The 24,475-nt window shown below is 43.4% G+C and overlaps 1 protein-coding gene across 1 annotated transcript; it reads right to left on the bottom strand.

Annotated features, from left to right (window-relative positions):
* Positions 1 to 10,569: 10,569 nt before the first annotated feature.
* Positions 10,570 to 13,264, bottom strand: LOC132587820 (uncharacterized). The gene is made up of 2 exons (XM_060260205.1): positions 13,076 to 13,264; positions 10,570 to 12,390 (listed from the first exon to the last, which is right to left on the bottom strand). The coding sequence occupies exons 1-2, from the start codon at positions 13,155 to 13,157 to the stop codon at positions 10,976 to 10,978; spliced, it is 1,497 nt and encodes a 498-aa protein (XP_060116188.1). The 5' UTR covers positions 13,158 to 13,264; the 3' UTR covers positions 10,570 to 10,975.
* Between the last annotated feature and the right edge of the window lie 11,211 nt (positions 13,265 to 24,475).

Here is a 24,475-nt window from a genome sequence, read left to right as displayed (position 1 = left end):
TTTGCACTTAGCAAGTATTTTTAGAGAGTGAGTGGGCCCTGATGTTGCTCTTGCCAGTTGAATGTCTGATTGGCCCTTGAAGGGCTACATAGATTGTGTTTATCACAATTGTGTTTGTCACAAGCTTGCTCCTGGCTCCACCCCTAATGTCTCCTGGCTCCACCCCAAAGTCCCCAGATATTTCTTGAATTGGGCTTGGCAACCCTAATCTGGGGTCTTGTGGGTGGAGCCAGGAGACATTGGAGGCAGAGGCAGGAGACACTGGACTGGAGCCATTTAAACGGACCGCACACATTTTAAATGCCTCCCCTCCGTTGGAAATAATGGATAGGGGCACCTTTGTTTGGGCCTCATAAAATTGGACCCCCTAGTCCAAACTTTTTGAAACTTGGAGGGTGTTTTGAGGAGAGGCACCAGATGCTATGCTACAAATGTGGTGCCTCTACCTCAAAAAACAGCCCCCCACAGAACCCCAGATACCTGCAGATCAATTCTCCATTATACCCTATGGGAATCAGTCTCCATAGGGGATAATGGAGTGCCCAGCAGACATTTTCCTCCTCCTCCCTGCTTTCTGATAGTCCTGAAGCAAGGGGGTCCCCTGCCCTCAACTGGGGATTGGCAGCCCTAACCTGGCGACCTAACATGCAACTATATGACTGCTCTCCAGGGAGAGAGGGGAGGGGACGAAGCAGAGGGCAGTATATAAATAAAAACTCCCTGATCTTACCCATAAGCCTGGTGATACAGTTCCATTTTACAGGCCCTGCAGAATTGAGCAAAGTCCTGCAAAGCCTGGATCTCATTTGGAAGTGTGTTCCACAAAGCTGGAGCTATCATGGAAAAGGCTCAAACTCTAGATGAGGCCAGGCAAATGGTCCTTGGCTCCATGATCCTCAGAGTGTTGATACCTAAGGAACATAACACATTTTGTAGGCTATGCCAGGAGTGGTGGTCCCGAAGATATGTTGGTCCCAGACCATTAAGGTTAATTTTGGAAGGGAAGATTCCAGGGATGGGGGGTTATCACATGGTTCTCCTCTGCTCACAGAACCCCCATCCTGCTTGTCCCTACACAGATTGAACTATGGGGTAACTTGAGTCAGTCCAGTCAAGGGGAACACAACTGGTATTTCACTCCCTTTGCTTTTAGGGGAGGATAGCTGGCAAAAAGTGGAGAGGTAAATTTTGCTATGTCCTGTTCAAGCCTTTGATTACAATTCCTACAAACTTCAGCCAGGATTCAGTCATGTCAAGAAACAAATTTATAGAAAAAATGGGAAATGTGGGTGGCTGATTAGAGGAAAAAATCCATGGAAAGAAAGAAGAGTGTAGTATATCAAATGGTAAAAGTTATTACTGAAAAAGAATAAACAGATAGATACATTTATAAATAGAGAAACAGCCTTTCAAAGAAACCAGATTTATTTCAGTGAAGGATGGTCCATCAAGTTCTTGCTTATACTAGTAGCTTTTTCCTGGCTCTGTGGTCTTAAGTGCAAATAGATAATGTCAGCAAAATCTGTCACTGATGGAAACTTTTTCTTGGTGTTGCTAAAGAATGGCTTGATTGGCAAAAATTATACAGACGTTATTGTACAGGGAGTGTGATGGGGACCATTAGGCCAAGAGTCAAAAGAAACTGATGGAGTCAGGAAAGTGTGGGTGTGATTAGACGGCAAAAATCTAGGATAAATTCAGCAGATCATAAACAGGGAGGAGAATTAATAAAGAGTTCACTCTTGCTCAGAGGTCGTTTTGTAGAAAAACAGGCGGTAGAGCTCATTAGCATAACTCATTAGCACATGCCACCCCCCACCAGCCAAAAGCAATCTGACGCAAGAAACAAGAGCTTCGGGCAAGCGAGGCCTGCTTGGGCTGCCTAGAGATCCAGTCAGCGCAAGCAGGCCTTGCTCACCTGGGGCTCTCCTTGGCCGCCCCCCCCCATTCAAAAGGCCAGCAAGCCCCCGCCGCCCAAAATCACATAAGAAGTGGTCAAAGGGTGGCGCAGGCATCTCTAGGGGTTAATGAGGGCTGCTGGGGGTGTGGCAAAGCTCCTGGTGGCTGGCTGGCTGTCCACTCTCCTAATCCAGGGATTGTTATGCAGCAGCACCTAGTATTCAATGGACAAAGTAGGTAGGTGGGGAGGAGAGGGCCCGTCAGAAAGGTGAGCTCCTGCTTAATTCAAGGCCTGCTCTTGTTGAAGAAGAACGGATGACTAAAACAAACTTGATAAAATCGAAACCTTGGGATCTTGGGGATGTTTAAATTACATCCCCATATTTTATGTGAATGTCAATTTTGAATGTTATATTCTTTCATACATGATAATATCCTTGGAACTGACGTCTATATTTTTTCCAGCTAATCAAAACCATTGTAATTTATTTTTTAAAAAAGGATTATTATCAATCATAGAAGAAATTGATAGAGCAACAACAGGTAATTATGAACATAGATAAGTTTTAAAATGTGCACCAGAGGGTGGGATAGCCCTATGACCTCTTTCACGGTGCTAAATGATCTCTTTCCCACATAGAAACTTTGTAAATGGCGCTTAATGTAGTGCTATATCCAGGGTGGCAACATCCTACTATGTCTTCTGAGAAGTAAGCCCCCTTTAAGAAAGATTTGGCTTCTTTCTGAAACTTTCATTTTTTCTCTTTGTTTGGAGCCTTGTTGATTACTCATTCTGTTCCAATTGTGTCATTTCTAAGAACCATTCCTTAATTATCCATTCATGCTCCTTTGGGGAGGTTGCTGCTTTCTACTTCAGCCAAAGTCACTGTTAATAGTTTTTTATTGTGCTTGATCATAATAGCCTTCCATCCCTAACAATAGTTGTTCATTTACAGTTAGTTCAAAAACATCAGAGACACAATATAAGCTGAAAGGAGAAGGGAGAAAATGTAAAGGGACAGCAGCCTTGATAAATCAATAGTTCCTCAGTTGTTCACTTGTAACAGCGTTTGGCTGCAATTGTGCTTGAAGTTTTTTTTTAAATCACCACAATTCAAGTCTGAGGGAAAAATAAAAAGAGAAAATTATAGAACGCAGCAGGTTGCCAATGACATCATCTGGATTGTCCATTAAAATTGAGTGAACAAATCTTTTTGTTTTTCATTAAGTTGCAGCTGACTTATGACAACTACGGGTTTTTAAGTCAAGAGATGTCCACAGGTGGTTTGCCTTTGCCTTTCCTCTGCAGGGTGATCCTAGAGTTACTTGGTGGTTTCCCACACAAATGCCAAACAGGGCTGACACTGCTTAGTTTACGAGATCCGATGAGATCAGGCTAGCCTGGGCTATCCAGAACAAATCATAGCAATTTCCACCCAGAATTAAGAGTAGTTTAGTTTTAACTGCATTTAGACAGAAGTGTAAACCTGGTAGCACATCAGTTAATATTTAATTATAAGAACATAAGAGAAGCCACGTTGGATCAGGCCAATAGCCCATCCAGTCCAACACTCTGTGTCACACAGTGGCAAAAAAAAAGAGGCTCACAAGTGGGGCTGGAAGCCCTTCCACTTTGCACCCCTCCACAAGCACCAAGAATACAGATCATCACTGCCCCAGACAGTTCCAATAATATGCTGTGGCTAATAGCCACTGATGGACCTCTGCTCCATATTTTTATCTAACCCCCTCTTGAAGCTGTCTATGCTTATAGCTCCCACCACCTCCAGTGGCAGTGAATTCCACATGTTAATCACCCTTTGGGTGAAGAAGTACTTCCTTCTATCCGTTTTAACCTGATTGCTCAGCAATTTAATTGAATGCCCACAAGTTCTTGTATTGTGAGAAAGGGAGAAAAGTACTTCTTTCTCTACCTTCTCCATCCCATGCATAATCTAGTAAACCTCTATCATGTCACCCCACAGTCAAAGTTTCTCCAAGCTAAAGAGCCCCAAGCGTTTTAATCTTTCTTCATAGGGAAAGTGTTCCAAACTTTTAATCATTCTAGTTGCCCTTCTCTGCACTTTTTCCAATGCTATGATATCCTTTTTGAGGTGCGGTGACCAGAATTGCACACAGTATTCCAAATGAGACCGCACCATCGATTTATACAGGGGCATTATAATACTGGCTGATTTGTTTTCAATTCCCTTCCTAATATCCTTCTGATATAGCTTACATCCAGGAATCACCGTGTCCCACTGATTCTCCTCATTCCACCAAGTTTCTGAAATTCCCACAATGTCTATGTTTTCCCTCAACACTAAACATTCCAACTCCACAATTTTACTTCGAACACTTCTAGTATTTGCATACAAACATCTATAATTTCCCAGGCAAGTTAGGCCCGCAACCTTTCTCCTGCTGCCTCGAGACTTTGGCAGACAGTCCATACTGTTTGTCACCATCTCAGTGGACAACTCTGATCCATTACCCAGTAGAAAAGTAACAGCTAACCCTTCATCTCTTTGAGATGAGTCCTCCTGAACCAGAGACATTTCATCTTCTGTCGGCTTTCCCCCAAGATTTAGTTTAAAAACTGCTCTGCCACCTTTTTGATTTTAAGCGCCAGCAGCCTGGTTCCTTCTGGGTACAAGTGAAGACCATCTCTTTTGTACAGTTCCCGCTTGTTTCAGAAAGCATCCCAGTGCCTAACAAACTTAAACCCCTCCTCCTACACCATCGTATCATCCACACATTGAGACTTCTAATTTGTGCCTGTCTCTCTAGCCTGCACATGGAACAGGTAGCACTTATGAGAAGGCTACCTTGAAGGTCCTGACCTTAAGTTTCCTGTCTAGCAGCCTAAATTTTTCTTCCAGGACCTCACGACTGCATTTCATAGAATCATAGAGTTGGAAGGGACCTCTAGGGTCATCTAGTCCAACCCCCTGCACATTTCCCCACATCATTGGTGCCAACATGCACCATGACCACTGGCTCCTCCCCAGCACTGTCTATCAGCCTATCTACAACGCGTGTAATGTCCGCTACCTTTGCACCAGGCAGGCAAGTCACCATACAGTCAGTACGCGGTTTTGTCACCCAGCTACTTGCCTAAGGATCGAATCACCAACTACCAAGACCCCCCCCTCCCTGCCCAGGGATGGTTCCTTGGCGTGAAAGGATACCCACACACCAACTGAAGAAGAGGTCCCTTCTGAGGGCGCCCTGTTCCCTCTCGACCCTCATGCTTCCTGGCAGCAACAGGGTTGCCATGTTCAGAGTGGGGCTCATCTAACACATCCCGAGAGTCTTCTCCAAGTGCCTGACTGTCTCTGCTTCTCCAGGTCCGCCACCTTGGCCTCAAGGGTATGAAGGGCTGTCATATAGAGGATGGTGTGGAATTGTTTTCTGTGGCCCCAGAAGGTAGGACCAGAAACAATGGGTTGAAATTAAATCAAAAGAGTTTCTGGCTCAACTTTAGGAAGAACTTCCTGACCATTAGAGCAGTTCAACAGTGGAACAGGCTTCCTCGGGAGGTGGTGGGCTCTCCTTCCTTGGAGGTTTTTAAACAGAGGCTAGATGGCTATCAGACAGCAATGAAGATTCTGTGAATTTAGGGGGAGGTATTTGTGAGTTTCCTGCATTGTGCAGGGGGTTGGACTAGATGACCCTGGAGGTCCCTTCCAACTCTATGATTCTATGACTGGATATGCAAGTTGATTTAACTACTGAATTAATTTAAAAATATTATAAAACCAAATCTTAAGGGGGTGAACCAGCAGCTTCAAAAGGCAGGTAAAGAAGAAGTTGAAAGACAAAGAGTGCAGAAGACTTTGATGTTGTAATCATCTCACACTTTACCAGTGCTTTAGGGCTGACCTATGTATTAGGACAACTTTTGACTGATATGGCTCAGAGCAACATTTGGGATCCAGATTTTTTCTCCTGCAATTCTCTCATTGGTCACCAGAAGGCACAAAAGACACACACAACTTCAGTTCCTGCAACTAGCCTTCTAGAATATTCTTTGTCCAAACACCCTGATAGAAGCAAAACAGGATGTGGCTTGGAAGTGCCCATGTCCAAATTCCGTTGTGACCATAGTGGGAAGGCACGCTGCAAAAAAGGAACCGGTTTGCCTACACTGAGCAACAAGGGAGGGGGGAGGGGTTGAGGAAAAGAAGAAACTACTGTTGAGAACTCCCTTGAAATCTGAGCCCACAGCTCACTGGGAGGAGGCACAAGGCCAGCTTTAGTCAACTGGCCCAATAGGAAAACAAAATATGACCCACATATGAGTGGTGCTGAGCAGCCCCTCCCTGTGGACACCTCATCAGCCGTACTTTGTCCTATTTTCTTCAACCTGCTACCTCTGAAAGCTATGTGCTCTCATAAACTACAATTAGCATGGGTCTGGTCCAGGGGTGGCCAAACTTGCTTAACATAAGAGCCATACAGAATAAACAAGATGTTTGAGAGCTGCAAGACATCAGATGTTTGAGAAACGGAAGGAAGGGAAATGGAGGAAGGGAAAAGAAAGCTGGCTTGGAGAAGTGATTTAAAGAGACAAATGCCTTCTCCAAGTCAGCCAACAAGGTGGTGGGGGCTTGGAGAGCCACATAATGTGTGTGAAAGACCACATGTGGCTCCTGAGCTGAGCTGCAGTTTGGTCATCCTGGCCTGGTCCAATTAATAGAGAGAAACTGCTGCAGAATCACTGACCTCATTGTACTTCAGTTTCCTTCTTGAACCTTTCTGACACCCAAATAAGCCAACAGGTATGCCTTGAAAACCAGAGGAGATTGTGCTTGGGCAGGCCTGTACAACATCAGGCCCAGGGAGGTGACTGTGATAGGGTTGCCATGCTCCCAGTCTAGCCAGGGGATTCCCCAGTCTGCTGGGCTCCAATCCAGCAGCCCAAAGCTGGCCAGTGGGAGAAACTACACGCCCCCCCACACACAATGGGGACATTTGCTGTGCAACATCCCTGATGTGATTATGTCACTCAGAAATGACATCATCGAGCTGGGGATGTTGCACAATTACACTAGTTTTGGAGCAAACTCCATGGTTTTGTAGTTTAAAAACTATGGCATTTTTGCCCAAAATGTAGTGTCATAAATGACACCGGCAACACAATATCACTTCTGGGTGGCATCATTGTGCCCCACATACTTTGCACACACAGCTAAAAACTCCAGGAGTGGCTACCAGATCTCCTGGAATTACAGCTGGTCTCGAGTCTACAGAAATCAGTTCCCCTGGAGAAAAGGTGTGTCTTTGCTAAAGTCCTTCCCCTCCTCAAACCTCACCCTCCTAGGCTCTACTCCACAAATTTCCTAGAGTTGGCTACCCAACTTACACCCCACTGAAGACTCTCCCCTCCCCTCCCCAAACCCTGCTGTCCCTGGACTCAACCCCCAAATCCCCAGAGTTGGCAACCCTACCCCCACATTACAGCACCCTGGATGAATTCCAAATGCCCAGTTTGTGGTGTGTGGTTCAGATAATATTATCAGACTGATGAAACCTCTTGGAAGAGTCCAAATAAAATGACAAAGGCCCCCTGACATTTAAGGTGTGCAGTGTGTGTGGCTAGAGGGTGAGGGAAAATACTGGGAGAACAATATCCTCAGAAATATGAAAACTGGAAATCAGTTTAGGTAGACTCAACTTGGTCTGTAACAGCTTTATTACCATGAAACTTGGTAACGAGTGGGGAACAACTGAGAGCCTTCAATTCACCAACCTGATGTGCAGAGGTAATGGCTAGTGAGGATGTCAGTTTATAGGACAACAAAGGAAGGTCACATGTTGCCACAGGATCAAACGGTTTATACATTAAAGGACCAAAGAAAGACTCCACTGAGGGATGGTAGAGAGACCAAGGGTTACATATTAAACAACCCATGCAAAAAAGTCCTTTTGGATAATTTACAGGAAAACAAAGCTTGAGTCCAGTGACACCTTTAAGACCAACAAAGTTTAATTCTGGATATTAGCTTTTGTGTGTATGCAAACTTCATCAGATACCTACTTACCTGTGCAAGTTTCCTTATAAGGTTGATGAAGTTCCACTCCCTGTGGCTTAATGTGATGTCCTCCATGAAGATAGATTCAAGTGGGTAGCCATGCCTAGAGCTATGGCAATATGGTCCGGGAGCAGTACCCTCAACAAAGCAGTGAAAAACCAAGTTGAGATAAGGATAGATAGTGCAACCTGGAAGACAGGCCACCACAACTGACATGCATTCGTAAAAATTGGACGTCATAGCTAACCCAAAAGACAGAATTTTAGAGTACTGTAGGTGAATCGAACTGCAGTTAAAGCACAAGTACTTTCTGCTGCTCTAGGAAATGGCAATATGAAAATGTGCATCTTTTAAATCAATTACAACAACCCATACACAGGGTCTAAAAGAGAGAGGACCTGAACATAAGAGAAGCCATGTTGGATCAGGCCAATGGCCCATCCAGTCCAACACTCTGTGTCACAGTGTCCCCAAAATTTTTTGCATATATATATACACACACACACACACACACACACACACTGTGGCTAATAGCCACTGATGGACCTCTGCTCCATATTTTTATCTAAACACCTCTTGAAGGTGGCCATGCTTGTGGCCACCACCACCTCCTGTGGCAGTGAATTCCACATGTTAATCACCCTTTGGGTGAAGAAGTACTTCCTTTTATCCGTTTTAACCTGTCTGCTCAGCAATTTCATCAAATGCCCATGAGTTCTTGTATTGTGAGAAAGGGAGAAAAGTACCTCTTTCTCTACTTTCTCCATCCCATGCATTATCTTGTAAACCTCTATCATGTCACCCCGCAGTCGACGTTTCTCCAAGCTAAAGAGTCCCAAGCGTTTCAACCTTTCTTCATAGGGAAAGTGTTCCAGCCCTTTAATCATTCTAGTTGCCCTTTTCTGCACTTTCTCCAATGCTATAATATCCTTTTTGAGGTGCGGCGACCAGAACTGCACACAGTACTCCAAATGAGACCGCACCATCGATTTATACAGGGGCATTATGATACTGGCTGATTTGTTTTCAATTCCCTTCCTAATAATTCCCAGCATGGCGTTGGCCTTTTTTATTGCAAACGCACACTGTCTTGACATTTTCAGTGAGTTATCTACCACGACCCCAAGATCTCTCTCTTGGTCAGTCTCTGCCAGTTCACACCCCATCAACTTGTATTTGTAGCTGGGATTCTTGGCCCCAATGTGCATTACTTTGCACTTGGCCACGTTGAACTGCATCTGCCATATTGACGCCCACTCACCCAGCCTCAACAGGTCCCTGTGGAGTTCCTCACAATCCTCTCTGGTTCTCACCACCCTGAACAATTTAGTGTCATCCGCAAACTTGGCCACTTCACTGCTCACCCCCAACTCTAAATCATTTATGAACAAGTTAAAGAGCATGGGATCCAGTACTGAGCCCTGCGGCACCCCACTGCTTACCGTCCTCCACTGCGAAGACTGCCCATTTATACTCTGCTTCCTATTACGCAGCCAGTTTTTGATCCACAAGAGGACCTGTCCTTTTACTCCATGACTCTCAAGCTTTCTAAGGAGCCTTTGATGAGGAACTTTATCAAAAGCTTTCTGGAAGTCAAGGTAAACAACATCTATCGGGTCTCCTTTGTCCACATTTGTTCACCCCCTCAAAGAAATGCAACAGGTTAGCGAGGCAAGATCTTCCCTTACAGAACCCATACTGAGTCTTCCTCAATAACCCGGGTTCATCAATGTGCCTACTCATTCTGTCCTTGATAATGGTTTCTACCAGCTTTCCCGGTATTGAAGTCAGACTGATGGGCCTGTAATCTCCCGGATCTCCTCTGGAACCCTTTTTAAAGAGGGGGGTGACATTTGCTACCTTCCAGTCCTCAGGAACGGAGGCAGATTTCAATGAAAGATTACAGATTTTTGTTAGAAGATCCACAAGTTCAACTTTGAGTTCTTTCAGAACTCTCGGATGTATGCCATCCGGACCCGGTGACTTATTAGTTTTTAATTTGTCTATCAGTTGTAGGACCTCCTCTTTTGTCACCTCAATCTGACTCTGGTCTTTCAACACCCCTTCCATAATTAGGGGTTCTGGGGTGGGCAAAAAGTTCTCATCTTCCACAGTGAAGACGGAGGCAAAAAATGCATTCAGTTCTCAGCCATTTCCCTATCCTCCTTCAGTAATCCTTTTACCCCATGGTCATCCAAGGGCCCCACTGCCTCCCTGGCGGGTTTCCTACTTCTAATATATTTGAAGAAATTTTTATTGTTGGTCTTTATGTTTTTTGCAATATGCTCCTCATAGTCCTGAGAGAATGTTGTCATACAGAAGCTGGGTACACTAATGAACTTATTTAGGTCCTGGAGGTCTAAAATAGGTGTCTTATCACCAATGTTCCCTCTAAGCTGTGGAGTCTTATGAGCAAAAATTCTATTTTGTGAGCTACTGGCATTAAATTTGTGAGCTACTGCATACATTAGCTTGCTCTGAGGCCATTTTCCCTTAGCCAAGATGAAAATGTGTGAGCTGGAAGCTTAAAAAACTATGTGCTGGCTCACACTGACTCAGCTTAGAGATAACACTGCTTACCACCATCTTTCTTGTTAGCCAAAAGTATCTAGAGTAAAACATGGAGACATCATTTTCAGTTAACATTTCAATTGCTGCTTTATTTATTAACTGGGAAACTTCAAACTGTAAGGCAGGAGCAGAACTAACAGAAAGTACTCAATCTGAGGGCAAACACTTAAACAGTACTAATCAGAATAAGCAATACATAAAACCCAAACATCCTGGGTGATACTCCCCCATGTACCTGTGAAAACAGTTAACCTAAAGGCAAAACTGGGAGCAGGGCCAGCAGATGCTGCTATTAACTGATATGGTTTACCCCTACCAAGGGACTCTCTAAAGAAGTGTGGGGCCTGTTTGCTTCACTGCTTCCCTTAGTGTTTTTGGGAGGTTGTGGCAGCCCTCAGTGATGGTGAAACGGGTTTTCCTGGTGCTGCTTGGGAACCTCAGAACTGAGGCTGAAACCTAGAAAGCCTCTAGTATTGCTGGTGTGAGTGGTGCCTGCGGAAATGCCTGGGCCTGAAGCCCTGTGCAGGTGGGGATGTAATGCCTAGAGCCCTTGCAATTAGTTTATTCTTACGAATCTGATGCAACACCTCATCTGTCTGGGTGCTAAAAAGGCCCGTGCCCTCAAATGGCAAATCTTCCACCTTTGCCTTAATGTAGCTGGAAGCAGCAGTGGCCTGAAGCCAAGAGTGTCTGCGGAGAACCACAGCAGAAGCCATAGCCCTGCTGGCTGTGTCTGCAAGATGGCGTGCAGCATTGATCTGTTGCTTACCTATTTTAATGCCCTCAGCTTGCAGCATCCTGACCAGGGACCTCTTATCATCAGGTAAGGTATCAAGATGCTGCATGATGCGTTCCCAAAGGAATACCTGATACCTCCCTGTTATCGCATTAAAATTTGCTATGCGCAGTGTAAGTGCAGCAGAGGTATACATCTTCCTGCCAAGAGAATCTGACTTTCTCCCTTCCTTATCAAAGGAAGTGATATGGGCTCCAGAACGTTTTGAAGGGAGAAACTCAGTCACCAAGGAATTGGCTGCTGGATGCATAAAAAGGAACTCGCACCCCTGCTTTTTTACTTTATACATAGCCTCCAACTTCTTATCAGAGGGAGACACTGAGGCAGGTTTGGCCCACACCCCTTTAGCAATGTCAAGCAAGCCCTGCAGCATTGGGAATGCTATTGGTTCCGAAGACATTGGGTAAAGCCATTTGAACACCGGATCTGAAGACTGCGGCTCTAAGGACAGCACATCCAACTCTAAACACTTCGCCATACGGATTATTTGTTCTGTACTAACATGCAAATCCTTGGTAAGTGAGATGGAGCGGGATATTTTCTCCTTCTCCAGCAGGCCCTGCGGTGCTTGGGGTTGTGAGGAGAATGGCATTGATGGTGGTGGAGGATGCTTGGAAACCCGACTTGGAACTGAGGCTGGCTGCGCAGACTGCAAATTGGGAGAATACTGCTTCCAAGGTGAATTGAGTGGCCTGTACATGGGAGATAGAGCCACAGGGTAAGGGAACCACAGGCCCTGAGATGACCCCCTAGGAAATGGTAAAACTGAAGTGTTGAAAACTTCTGACATCTTCTTCAGCCGTGAGTGAGTTGGTTTTTGAGAGGGTGGTTGGACCTCCACGAACTGAACATCATCTAAAGATCCCTGGTTAGCTGCTGGAGGAGGAGGAGGTGTTGATGGCATAGAGGGATGAGGTGCCCGAGGAGCTGGGGCCTTGGAGGGCACGGTATGCTTGGCAGAGGAATCCTTCGGTCTAGACTTTCCTTCGGTCTTCAGCTTCTTACATGGTGGTTCTGAAGAGCTCCTAGGTACCAGCAGTGGCGGACTGGCCAGGGTGTCAGCTTGCCCAATGGCAAGTGGCCTCCCTTAAACATTAGACAATATGTTAAAAATGTTAATGACCGTTTAGTAGCTTGAAAATATAATATAAGTTCCAGTATTATTATTGTAATGCAACTAAAATTTACATTGTGTTAGGGCTGCCAACCTCCAGGTGGGGCCTGGGGATCTCCCACTTTTACAACTGATCTCCAGCTGGCAGAGATCATCTCCCCTGGAGAAAATGCAATCTGTATTTACATTTAGTATCTACTGCATAATGCCAGTAATATGTACAATATATGTACAGTGCAATTACTAAAAATATATATTTATTTCACAAAAGCTCCAATTGTACCTTTTTTCCACTTATGTATTTTTAAAAAAATGTTAGGTATTTCTTACAAAAATTAAATGACAGCCTTTTAGTTGTGGGTGAGCCCCCTATGTCTCCAGGCAACCAATATTTTTAGACCCAGACCGCCACAGGATACCGCCAAGTTTGGCCCTGACAAGGATCCTGAGGGTCCCGCTGACCCCACTGAGGGAGTTTGGACCCCAGACTTCGGTTCCTTGACCCTGAGATGGCTGCTCTTTCTCCAGGGCCCCATGCGCGCGTTTCCACAAAACAGCGCTGAGTCGGGAATGGGATTGGGAAGCCTTCTCCTGACACGCCTGTGAGGCAAAGTGGCGGGACTCTAGTACAGACCGCCACGTTGTGGGACGACTCACCCAAGCAAGTCGGACAACGCTTGCGGTCGCCTGAATGAGCCATCTTCGACCCACATTCGCCACATTTTTTAAAGGGAGCCATCGAAAGAAGAGAATGACCTCGCCAAAGAGCTGAGGTAGAATACCCAACGAATTAGGTGCGAGACTTTTCTCCCTCGCAGCGAAGAAACCGGAAGGCCTGAAGGAAGGAGCGCTCCCCCGCCCCCCCCCTCAGTAACGTGCCGGTTTGAGCTGGGAAACTCCCGGCTCGCGCCAAGAGGGGAGGGGGAAGTCTTATTCTTTTCTACTTAGAATCTAGATGGACAGCTAGAGTATGCATGGAAGAAGAATTGCAGACTTCTACCCCGCCCTTCTCTCTGAATCAGAGACTCAGAGCGGTTTACAATCTCCTCTATCGTCTTCCCCCACAACAGAGACCCTGTGAGGTGGGTGGGGCTGAGAGAGCTCTCCCAGAAGCTGCCTTTTCAAGGACAACTCTTGCTAGAGCTATGGCTAACCAAAGGTCATTCCAGCAGTTGCAAGTGGAGGAGTGGGGAATCAAACCTGGTTCTCCCAGATAAGAGTCCATGCACTTAACCACTACACCAAGCTGGCTCTCTTGTCCCTTGTAGGATTGCCCAAATGTCGGACAGACTGCAGCCAAAAGAAAAGCAACAGCGACCCTGAGGTATCGAAATGCTTTTCTGCAGTTGTGTGCGGCTGCAAGACCTCTTGCATGGATAAAAAAGGTAAAGGTAATCCCCTGTGCAAACACTGGTAGTTTCCGACTCTGGGGTGACATCACATCACGACGTTTTCAAGGCAGACTTTCTTACGGGGCGGTTTGCCATTGCCTTCCCCAGTCGTCCACACTCCCCCCACCCCTTTAAGCTAGGTACTCATTTTACCAACCTTGGAAAGCTGGAAGGCTGAGTCAACCTGGAGCTGGCTACCTGAACCCAGCTTCCACCAGGATCGAACTCAGGTCGTGATCAGAACTTCAAATGCAGTTCTGCAGCTCACCACTCTGCGCCACGGGGCTCCTTGCATGGATGCCACAATACCTGATCCCCTCGTCTGATGAAGTGTGCTTAGAGTGCGCACGAAAGCTTACGTTCTGAATAAAACTTGATCTTAAAGGTGCAACTTGACTACTGCTTTGTTCAAGGTGCAAACGTGAAAGAGGGCTAGTGTACGCTTTAATACTACTCCCGAATGGTCAAGAATGCTGTTTATCAGTGGAGACCCTCCGTCTTTAGAGAAAGATGAATGTAATTTTTGTAATGCATCTACAAGAGTCTTTTGGTAACTTCTTAGAAGCTTCAGTTGATCTAAAATGGGTATTTGCAGTTGATATGGACATATGCCAAGTTTAATGCAACTTCATTGGCCTTCAGTTTGTTTCTGTGCCCAATTCAAAAAGCTGGCTTGGACCCTTAAAACCCTAAATGGTTTATGGCCAGGATCCCTCAAGGACCACCTCCTCAGGTATCAAACTGCCTGATTGCATAAGGTCTGCTAGAAAGTCTGTTTTCTGTCTCTTTCAGAGGTTTAGCACACTGACGACCTTTTTGGTGACGAGATTACAGAATTCTCCTGGAATGTGCATTCATCCTACCTCTTTAGTTTCAAAAGCCTTTTATCAAAAACAGCCATTTTCCCTGGACTGCCATAGTAATTGTGTCTTACTTTGGCTTATAAATGCTAGCTCTTGGTTATGTTTTGTGGGAAACTGACTTGAATGAAATTATAATATCTTTGTTATATTGCCACTGTAAAGCCACCATGAAAGTTTTCAAGGTGGAATGAGGTATTTAAAAGTTAACAAATGCAGGGGTCTTTCATGCAGGTTTTCCCAGTTTTGAGTTCCAAATTGCAGTTGCTTGCCTCCTGGCTTTCTTACATTGTTTTCCATTTGTTATCTTTCCGTGGCTTCCAGTTTTGTTGGCAATAACAATGCCATAACTGTAAAAATCTCCATTCAGTACTAGGAGAACAAAATGTCCTCACCATGGCACTGCTTAGAATGCCGAGTTTGCATCCAGTCGCAGACCTACCTACTTTATAAACCCCAGCCCCAGCGCACAAAATTCAGATAACATGTGGTTATATTTATTTGGAATATTTATATACTCTTTCTCCTGACAGTAGAGACTCAAGTCAGATGACAATAAATGCAACACAAAAACAATTTAAACGAAGACTGGAAATAAGCCAGTGTTTATTCAAGATGAGCATTTTATACAGATGCACATTTGTGTGAGAATTCACAGAAAGGGCACTATACACATCCAGAACATAATTGCATACCACCCTAGCATGGTTTTGCTTAAATCCAGTACAGGTTTTCTGTCTCAGGCCACAGATACTCCTTCAGCTGAGCGGGAACAATGCACTTTACACAGGTAAGCAAAGGGGTTCCTGCTTCAAACTGGGAGCTGCCATGTGCCAAGTGTCTGCTTTGTGTGCCACCTAACAACCTGGCCTTCTTTCACAATGGCTAACAGTGAGTATGCAGTACACATAAAGCAAGGCAGATACACTGGCAAACCATCACAGTGTGATGCTGTGATGTAACCCCCTGCATCTCAATGCCCCATGTAATGTCTTCTGTCTGTGCCTGGTTGGGTGTGTGGTTTGAGGATTCCTCTTAATTTCCATGTGCCCCAACCCAGCCAGCTCAGGCTAGCCTGATCTTGTCAGATCTTGGAAGCTAAGCAATGTTGGTCCCGCTTAGTGTAGGAAAGACCACCAAGGAAGTCCACAGAGGCCAGCAATAGCAAGCCCCATTGAATGTATTTTTCCCTGAGAACCTCGCAGGCTCACCTCAAGTACACAGCTACTTAAAGGCATTTTCCCCCATCCTGATATTCCTTCTACAGCTTGTTCTGTTGCTGGCTAAAAGGTGATCTTTCTTCAGTAAGCTAGCGGGGGCTACCCGGAATAACTTTTTAAGCAAGGAACCCATTGCACAAACAGTCTGCATTTCTCTTGCCCAGGAAAAAAGCCTCACTGTCCCCCCCCCCCCCCCGCACCCTACACTCTAAAAGCTGCCTTTCAAAGGTGTTGGGGTAACCCTGACATGGATAGTGCAGGCAAGCCCAGTCTCATGAGATCTCAGAAGCTAAGCAGCATCAACTCTGGCAAGTATTTGGATGGGAATACCAGAGCCATGGGAAGGTTTTATTCAGGGTATGAGCTTTCATGTGCCAAGCACACTTCATCAGACAAAACAATGGACTTTGTTGGCCTTAAAGGTGCCATTGGACTCTTTGTTCTATTGCTTCAGACCAACATGGCCTCCCACCTGGATCTTTCCAGAAAAGGATACTGCATTCCCCAGTTTCTTTTCCTGGGTGCTTTTTGTGAGGAGCAGTGACTTGACAAGAGGAATGTGCAACCACATCAGTGTGGTTCCAGAAGTCTAGTATCTTAACATGCAGCAAGGTTGCTATGTCTCTGGTGCAATTAGTATGCTCTCTGGACTTGGCTCTTTTTTTGCACACATTTCTTCTACCATATCTATTTAACCTGATAGTGGCACCACTAACTCCTGGAAAGTGTATAAACAATCCTTTAAGGCAGAAGACATGTACAAGGTTATTTGCAACAGGAAGGCTATGCATCAGTTCTGATTCTGGGAATCAGAACAAAGATTCAACTATACAGGTTTAGCAGGAAATGCAGCTCAATCCAGTCCTAATTCCACAACACTTGGCGAACACAGGATACCAACTAATTTTGCTTGTAAGGGATTGGACTAGATAACCTCTAAGGCACCTTTCCAACTCTGATTCAACAAGATAAAAGATTTTGGAGAAGTGAAAATTGCCTTTAGAATAAACATATATTCAAGTGCAGGAAAGGTAATCCTGATGTTGCTTTTTATTTAAAAACCCCCCAAACACACAGGGCTCAAGAAGCCTTAGTTTTTATTGAAGGCGATGCTTCAGTTTGCAAGTCCCCAGATAAACTGCTATGTGTTTTTAGAGGGAGCTCTTGCTCCTAATGTGCAATCCCATAAAAACCACTCTCTTCTAGCTACGGTACTTGCTGTGTACACACATGCTGTTAGGAATTGCGCCAGGCCTGGCCAAGGTTACTCTAATATTGGAAAACTAATCTTCAGGTCATACTTTCACCAAATTCGGCTGAAATTGCCACCTGCAGTTTTGTTTTTTAAAAATCAATAATCTACAATCTCTTTGTGCGCTTGTAGAAATGAAGTTATTTCATTTATCCCTTCCCCCTCAATAGGGACACCAAAATGGCTTTCACTGTTCTCTCCCATTTATTCTCACAATAATGTTCCAGGTAGATTAGGCTAAACAAATTTGACTGTCCCAAACTTCCAGTGGCATAACTGCAATTCAAAGCCGGTCTTCTGCCACCAACTGGGTTTCAGTGGCAAAAACAGAATGAAATATGGTTGGTTTAAAGGCAGCAGCTCCAATGCTAAGGGAGAAAGAAAGCACAGAAATCCTTTCCATTGAAAATTGAAATGTTTCGTTTTTTCCCATTTCTTATCATAGCCCAAATCAGGAGTGGCCAAACTTACTTAATATAAGAGCCCCAGGAAGAAAAGGTGGAAAGAAAGAAAATAGGAGGGAAGGAGGGGTGGAAAGAAAGCAACTTTAAATGTATTCTCCAAGCTACCAACTAATGGGATATGGGCTTCGAGAGCCACACAATGTGTGTGAAGAGCCGCATGTGGCTCATGACCCAATTTGGCCACCCCTGGCCCAAATTGATACTAGTCCGGGTTCCCCAACCCAGCTGTGAAATTTACTTGATAGCTTTAAATGAGAATTGAAGCTCATGGAGCAGTTTATTCACTGGCATCCTCTGAATAAAGTGAGCATTTAACAGTATTTAACTAGAATATGGAACATACCAGGTGCATTATCATCAAGCAATGACACTGTAGGGACTTGAACCCCATCCTGGAACCAGGAGTGCCAACCACCAGTGTCTTTTGCTTTTTTTAGTAATGCAACAAGGTGAAAAGCAAAACCTGAGAAAACAAATTGTTTTCTCAGGAAAAGAAAAACCTTGATATGAAGAAGTCTGCTTCACAAGCTTCCACTTCTGACCATTTATAGTGACCTGAAAAAGTCTTAGCACATAGTTGCAACAACCCTTCCCACAGCCACCTATGCTAAACCTATAACTAATGCCGATGCAAGACAGCTCCCTAACAGATACCCACCCAGATGTCCCCCAACACACACACACACTCATATATGTATTTAATGATAAAGCATTTAGATGTAGTTATGGATCAGCCTGTCACACTTATAATTTATCAGTATTTATGATCTTTTGTTAATTCAGTTAGTTTCCTTCAGATACAAAGTTAAATCCCAAGTTCAACAGGTAAAGACAAGATAAACGGTCCACTAGTTCTATTTTCGAAGTTTATATATTTTAGTATTTTACCTTGAGAACAGCAGCACTGGACAGGATCCAAGCTTTAGCAAGGAGTCAATAGCTGTTTCTGGAAAATTCTTAAGAAGAATCCCTACCCTCCTCTTTATGCACTTTTCAGTGACATGATGTAGACCATGATCTAGGAGTTAATATTACCATGGCTACAAGGAACAAAGTATTTTGCTGCCCACTGCTGTTAATGCAAAGGGCATCTTTGAGGAAATGAACCTTTTCTATGAGTATATATAAAGCCATGATTACATGAAGCTTTATAGCTGTGACATGAATTCTACTGTCACCTTGACTTGTCAAAAGACATTTAAGGCCCACAGCATAAAAGCCTTGCCTTTGCATGGGGAAACCTGGAATGTCTTAAACAAAACAGGTCTCAACCCATCCTCCCATCATGTTTCAAGGTGGTATTTCAAACTGCATAATTTAATAGCACTTTCAGCATGAAGCTGCGTATAATACTTTAAGGAAAGGGAGGAGACTGAATGAAGTCCACTTTTAAGATTATTTTGATTGCCTTATACTTTGTGTAAACAGAAAAAGATTGTTCACCTGTTTTTTTGTCCACTGAAGTGTGAGCTTTTGTTTCTGGCCGTTCCTTCTACTGGTCTGTGAAAAGCAATCTAAATACACTAGTTTGTCCCCAATCCCCCCAGCAATCCCACAAAAAGGCGTTTTTTCAAAAAAGCTATTCTTACTGATGTGACTTCTTTCCTCATCATGAAGACCTGGCTTTATTTGGGTGTTGTGTCTCCTTGAACTGTTAAGAAACCAGAAGAAACCCATACAAAAACATTGCACCGAGAATGGTCATTGGCTGGTAGATTGTAATATTCACTTGCCAGTTAACTTTCTTGAAGCTTTGTTGGTTTGGAAGTTTATATTTCTTGTCACTGATCTCCTAAGATGCATCTGTAAGAGACTAAAGGCTTCAGTACTCCCTTCCCTCCCCCAGTGCCAAAGAGAAACAAAAAGGCATGTTACCTAAAGTAGTACAGTCAAATACACGTGCCTCTCAAGTCAACACAGCTGTTTAAACTGCAGCTTTTACTCAACAGGTAAAGAATTTCTCTCAAACCACAGGCATTTGTCACTCAGCTGGATTTTCTCTTCAACAATCACTACTCCACACTTAAAACGGCAAGCTGATTCATACGCTCTACACAAGCAGATCAAGCACACTGCTTATTACTTGCCAACTGAACAGATCTGCTTCAGACACGGTAATCTCTGTGAAGTCTGTAAAAAAAGAAAAGCTAGAACAGAGTAAGCCCCCCACCCCACCGTGTAAAAATTCATAATTGTAGGTAACTATAGATTAATACCTCACTGCAAGGGTTTCACGGTACACACACAGTGTGACAGCAGAGCAGGAGAGTCAATCATGAACTTCAAATGATGGGTTAGGGTCTACACATTATGAGTTGAAGCCTCTGAAAAAAAGCACTCAACAATTGCCCCGTTTTGCCACCCGCCCAGAACTGCTATGATGTTAAAACTGGAAAGATGGTACTGCTAGCTATACAGGGAATAGATGCAAGCATATTTAAATGGCATGCAAAATTTCTATACATGGACTGACAAATGTTACTTTAGTTTTTATTACACAAAGGTGTGCCCATGTTCTAATTTTTGTACTTCTATTTTTGCCCAGTTAAAACTAGAGCTGAAACTCCAGGAAAATAACAAGAGGTTCTTCAGCTTTAATGCATTACTCACTACTTTACTTACCCCAAACTGACAAGTATTTTCCCCACTGGTCTATTTTAACTTTTTAGATATCATCTTTGCATTTTCCTTAGTTACAGAGCGCCTCTACTGCCAAATCCCTGTGTCTATGATTTGTCTCAATGGTGAGGGAAAGGAGGAAAAGCATTTTGCACAGACTTTCCTGCCTGATTTAGAGACTCGGTCTTCCACTCAGTTTCTGCTCTTGTCCAACAAAGACCAGGTGTTCACGGAGAAAGAGTCTGAAAGATCAAGAAGAATTCCCCCCCTTCCAAAGGCCCCACACATCTATGCACAGGCAACTATCAAAGACAGCACATTTTATTTAAAATGACGACAACTTTCTATTCTTGGATAACATCAGTAATTTTATTAAGAAATGTAATGTGAATTTTAGTTTGCACGGTTTTAGTACTTGGATTTTGTAACAAAAAGCTTTTTACTTTGCTTACAAACTCTCTCAGAGAGGATAGTATTTAGCATAGCCTCCAAGAGGAGGATATGCACTGCCTAGCATCTTTGTTAGTGCCACTTTTAGTGGTTTATATACATTAAGTGGGCAAAGCAATTGAGCCCATATGCACATAGCGTTAAGCTATTTCTGCTTCAAGTACTGCAGTTAATTATGAAGTCAACTGGGGGCCAGAGACAACCCCAGTTCAGTCTTACTAGCAACCCCCAAGGTCAGTGCCCAATATATCTTACGCTTCTTCCAGAACTTAGCAAACCCCACCACTAAACAAGTTTAAAATCCCACCTTCTCCTTACATGCAAGTGCTAGTAGAATTAATAAAACTTATCTGTAAACAGACGCCTGCTCATTTATATGGCTCCCAGATGGAATGAAGCAAGATTTCCTTTCCTTAGAAGTGCTGACCACCTGTCTGAGGTAAACAATGAACACAGCACAAGCCGCCTCTCTCCTCAAATCCAACAAGACTGTCCATCCAACACTAGAGTGCTTTGCATTATTTTTTCTTTCCAATTCCATTAAGATTTAGGAATATTTTGGTAGGACGCACATTTGTTGTTTTTCCCTTGAGATTTCCTTTTCAATTTAAACTCAGTATTGCAGACACTGCTTGATCCTTATTGCATAGAACTTTTGAAATTTCACAGGAAATTATTATATATATTTCATAATCAATCCATATACTTCAAATTTGCCTGTTCCACTGCTCATTGCTTTGGGGCTTTTTCCCCCGTTTGTAGAAACTGGATTTTCACTTGTTAAACATCTGAGATCTTTTCCATCGATTTAAGGAATTATTAGAATTTTTCTGCCTTTACTTATCATTCACCAAGAAGCTGCTCCCTCTGCTTAGATGCCATGCTTTTTCCCAGGTTCCTTGAGGCTAGATTTCTGAATGCGGATCTGAAAAAGGTCTATAGACAAAGAGTTGTTCCCCACACCATGCCCTCCCCAGACACAAGACAAGACACAGTCAAGCTAAAGCATTACATGGAGATTTCTCATTTTTAATTATGAATATTACTCTGCTTACATTAACTATTTAAATCTGTTATCATTTAGTTCCCCCCCTCAATATTACATATTTCAGAATCATTCATACAAAATACATATAATTCCTGGACTCAAAACCCATTTACAATTAAGCAAAAGCAGAATCTTACTTGAAAATTACACAAGCTACCATCAGGAGTCACACCAGCATCATTAAGACCTTCTTTCTCCCTGAAGTGTCTACAGTAGCATTATTTTAAGTACCTGGAAGAATGCCAAAAAGAAGAGAGCCACAAGCCACTGTATCTAAGAGCTTAAGATTCCAACCCCAACCCAAAAATCAACAATTAGCAAGTCACCAAAGTCCCACTAGCATCAGTATCTGCAGCTGTTTTGCTTGAAAATCCATTAGCAATTGTTGCCAGTATAAACAATGCTTTCTTTACTCCTCACGCCAATTGTTTATTTATGCCTCCAAAATACACAGCATTCAGCTGGACGGGGCTTTCAGACAGTCCAAATAGCTAGTTTGCAGTTAGCTGTACTTTTTTCCAAGTATTTTCCATTAAGATTGCCAAGAATTACTTGCCAGGCTAGAAGCTCAATATTCTTTTTTTCCAGTCTTAAAGTAATGGTATTTCTAGAAAGAGAGTCTGAAAACAAAGTTATCATGCCCCTACCCCCTCCCTACCCACATGATCTGTTAAATCAGGATACCCTCTCCCACATCACAGTAACACAAGTTATCTTTTTTGAGAAACAAAAGCATGATGGCCCTCTTCTGACATATCGCAATAACAAGTTATCTTTTTTTTTTTAGAAGCAACTTAACTTTCAAGTCCCCAGAGCTCTTCGACCACGACTCCTCAACACATACTCCAACTTTAGGAACTGTCCTTTCTTCCAAGGAAAAGTTAACTCCAACCTCTGGAAGTAGTGAACTTGCCACAGTACTGCAGGAACACACTTCTAAACCAAACCACCAGGGGCCGCTACTGTATCTGCAGAGAGTCTAGAAAAAAGCTATTTTATCCCCTTACCCTCCCCATCCAGTAAACACTAGCATTGTTTTAATTTTTTGCATACTTAACACTTGACGAGAAATGTGCAGCTCTAGACACATGATGATGAACTTGAGCAATAGCTCTCCTGCTTCTCCACTATAAGGGGCCAGAAAAAAGTCACCTTTCTAATCACTGCCATCAGAAAGTCCTCAATATGCTTTCCTTTTTACACACTGGAACTCCTCTGGCTCTACACATATGTACCTGAGGGAACAAAAACTTAACAAAATTTTGCTGCCCACCCTCCCCACAAAGTAATATACATAACTAAGACATACTCTCACCCTTTACGGATGGTTTTGCCACTACCTGCAGTTTTCTCTGTTCACCACGTTCTTGACTTGCCCAGTTCTCGGGGAAGTTACTGCCACAGATGCTAGCTACCATGACAAAGGAATGTTTCTAACCTCAGGAAGACGGTACACACAGGCCAGGCCTCCGCAGACTGCCCATTAGGCTCTCAGCAAGACGCAACGAATAAATATGCCTGCAAAGAAAGACACCTACAACACAACTCCCCTCCCCACACTATAATACAAACCCATTTACAAGACTTCCTAGGACGACTGTAGAAAGCTTTCAGTAGAAATGGATTTATCAACTACAGAGCCTCTTCTGTTCTTCTATATTCTTCGCTCGTTTCCCCCTTCTTGCTTCCCCCCTGAAGGCTTCTTGATCTAGAGGCTTCTAATCTAAGACTCTTCCCGTTCGTTTCCTTGGTATCTTGTTTTCATGACCCATTCCTTCAAACTTCACCAATTTGCACTGGCTCGTCACATGCCTGGCTTCCTATTGCTTCAGAGTTTGACTTCAACGGCACCTTCTGTAGTAAGCTGTTAAAAGGCTTCTTATTCTAGTTCTTTGACATCTATGTTACATGCATGTTATGAAAGTTCTTCCCACTGCATCAACCAGAAATCATGGAAAATCTTACAAAGTCCTTAAGCAGAAATTACCACAATGGCCACAAGCAATCTTGGTTTTCTTAGCACAGCCCAAGCTAAATTGCAATTAAAACTATAAATGATCTTTTTCATATTTTTGTGTCCTTTCTTCCCTTTGCTAATCTTTCCACACGTCGCAGTTGAGCGCTGTCCCTTCTCCCCCCCCCCTCCTTTTCTTCCTGGGTCCTCTTCTAAGTTGTCATCTAAACTTTTCTCTCTTCTAAGTCATTCCTCTCTTGAAGTCTTCCCAATCTTGTTTTTCTAGCTTCGGTAATTAATTTTTAAAATCATTACTACCTGATTTTTAAAAATAAAAACCTCATTTTTCTTTTCATTTTCTAAGTCGTTCCTCTCTTGAAGTCTTCCCAGTCTTGTTTTTCTAGCTTCGGTAATTAATTTTTAAAATCATTACTACCTGATTTTTAAAAATAAAAACCTCGTTTTTCTTTTCATTTTCTAAGTCGTTCCTCTCTTGAAGTCTTCCCAATCTTGTTTTTCTACCTTCGGTATTTTTAAATTTCATCTCTAGTTGATTTCTTAAAAGAAAAGCCTTCATTTTTTCTCTTCATTTGCACTCTGCTTGAAGCAGACTTCATAGCCATCTAAACTTTTCATCCAAAACTAGTCTTCAACTAGTTTAAAGCATGAATACCGCTTAAGGAGTAAATTCATGCTATTTTCATCTTCATTTAATCTTCCTTTTTCTATCTTCATCCAAAACTAGTCTTGAACTAGTTTAAAGCACAAATACAGCTTAGTGAGTAAATTCATGCTCCTA

Source organism: Heteronotia binoei, chromosome 1, assembly GCF_032191835.1.
Source record: "Heteronotia binoei isolate CCM8104 ecotype False Entrance Well chromosome 1, APGP_CSIRO_Hbin_v1, whole genome shotgun sequence".
In the NCBI taxonomy this organism is placed as follows: Eukaryota; Metazoa; Chordata; class Lepidosauria; order Squamata; family Gekkonidae; genus Heteronotia; species Heteronotia binoei.
The sequence above is the reverse complement of the archived record's forward strand: the minus strand, read 5'-3'. Positions and strand labels throughout refer to the sequence as shown.

Excerpts from the sequence above, each read along its gene's own strand:
- LOC132587820 (XM_060260205.1), bottom strand. The coding sequence starts at position 13,157 with ATGGCTCCCTTTAAAAAATGTGGCGAATGTGGGTCGAAGATGGCTCAT. Across the intron at positions 12,391-13,075 it reads GCGTTGTCCGACTTGCTTGG|GGAGGCCACTTGCCATTGGG; the intron begins GTGAGTCGTCCC and ends CTAATGTTTAAG.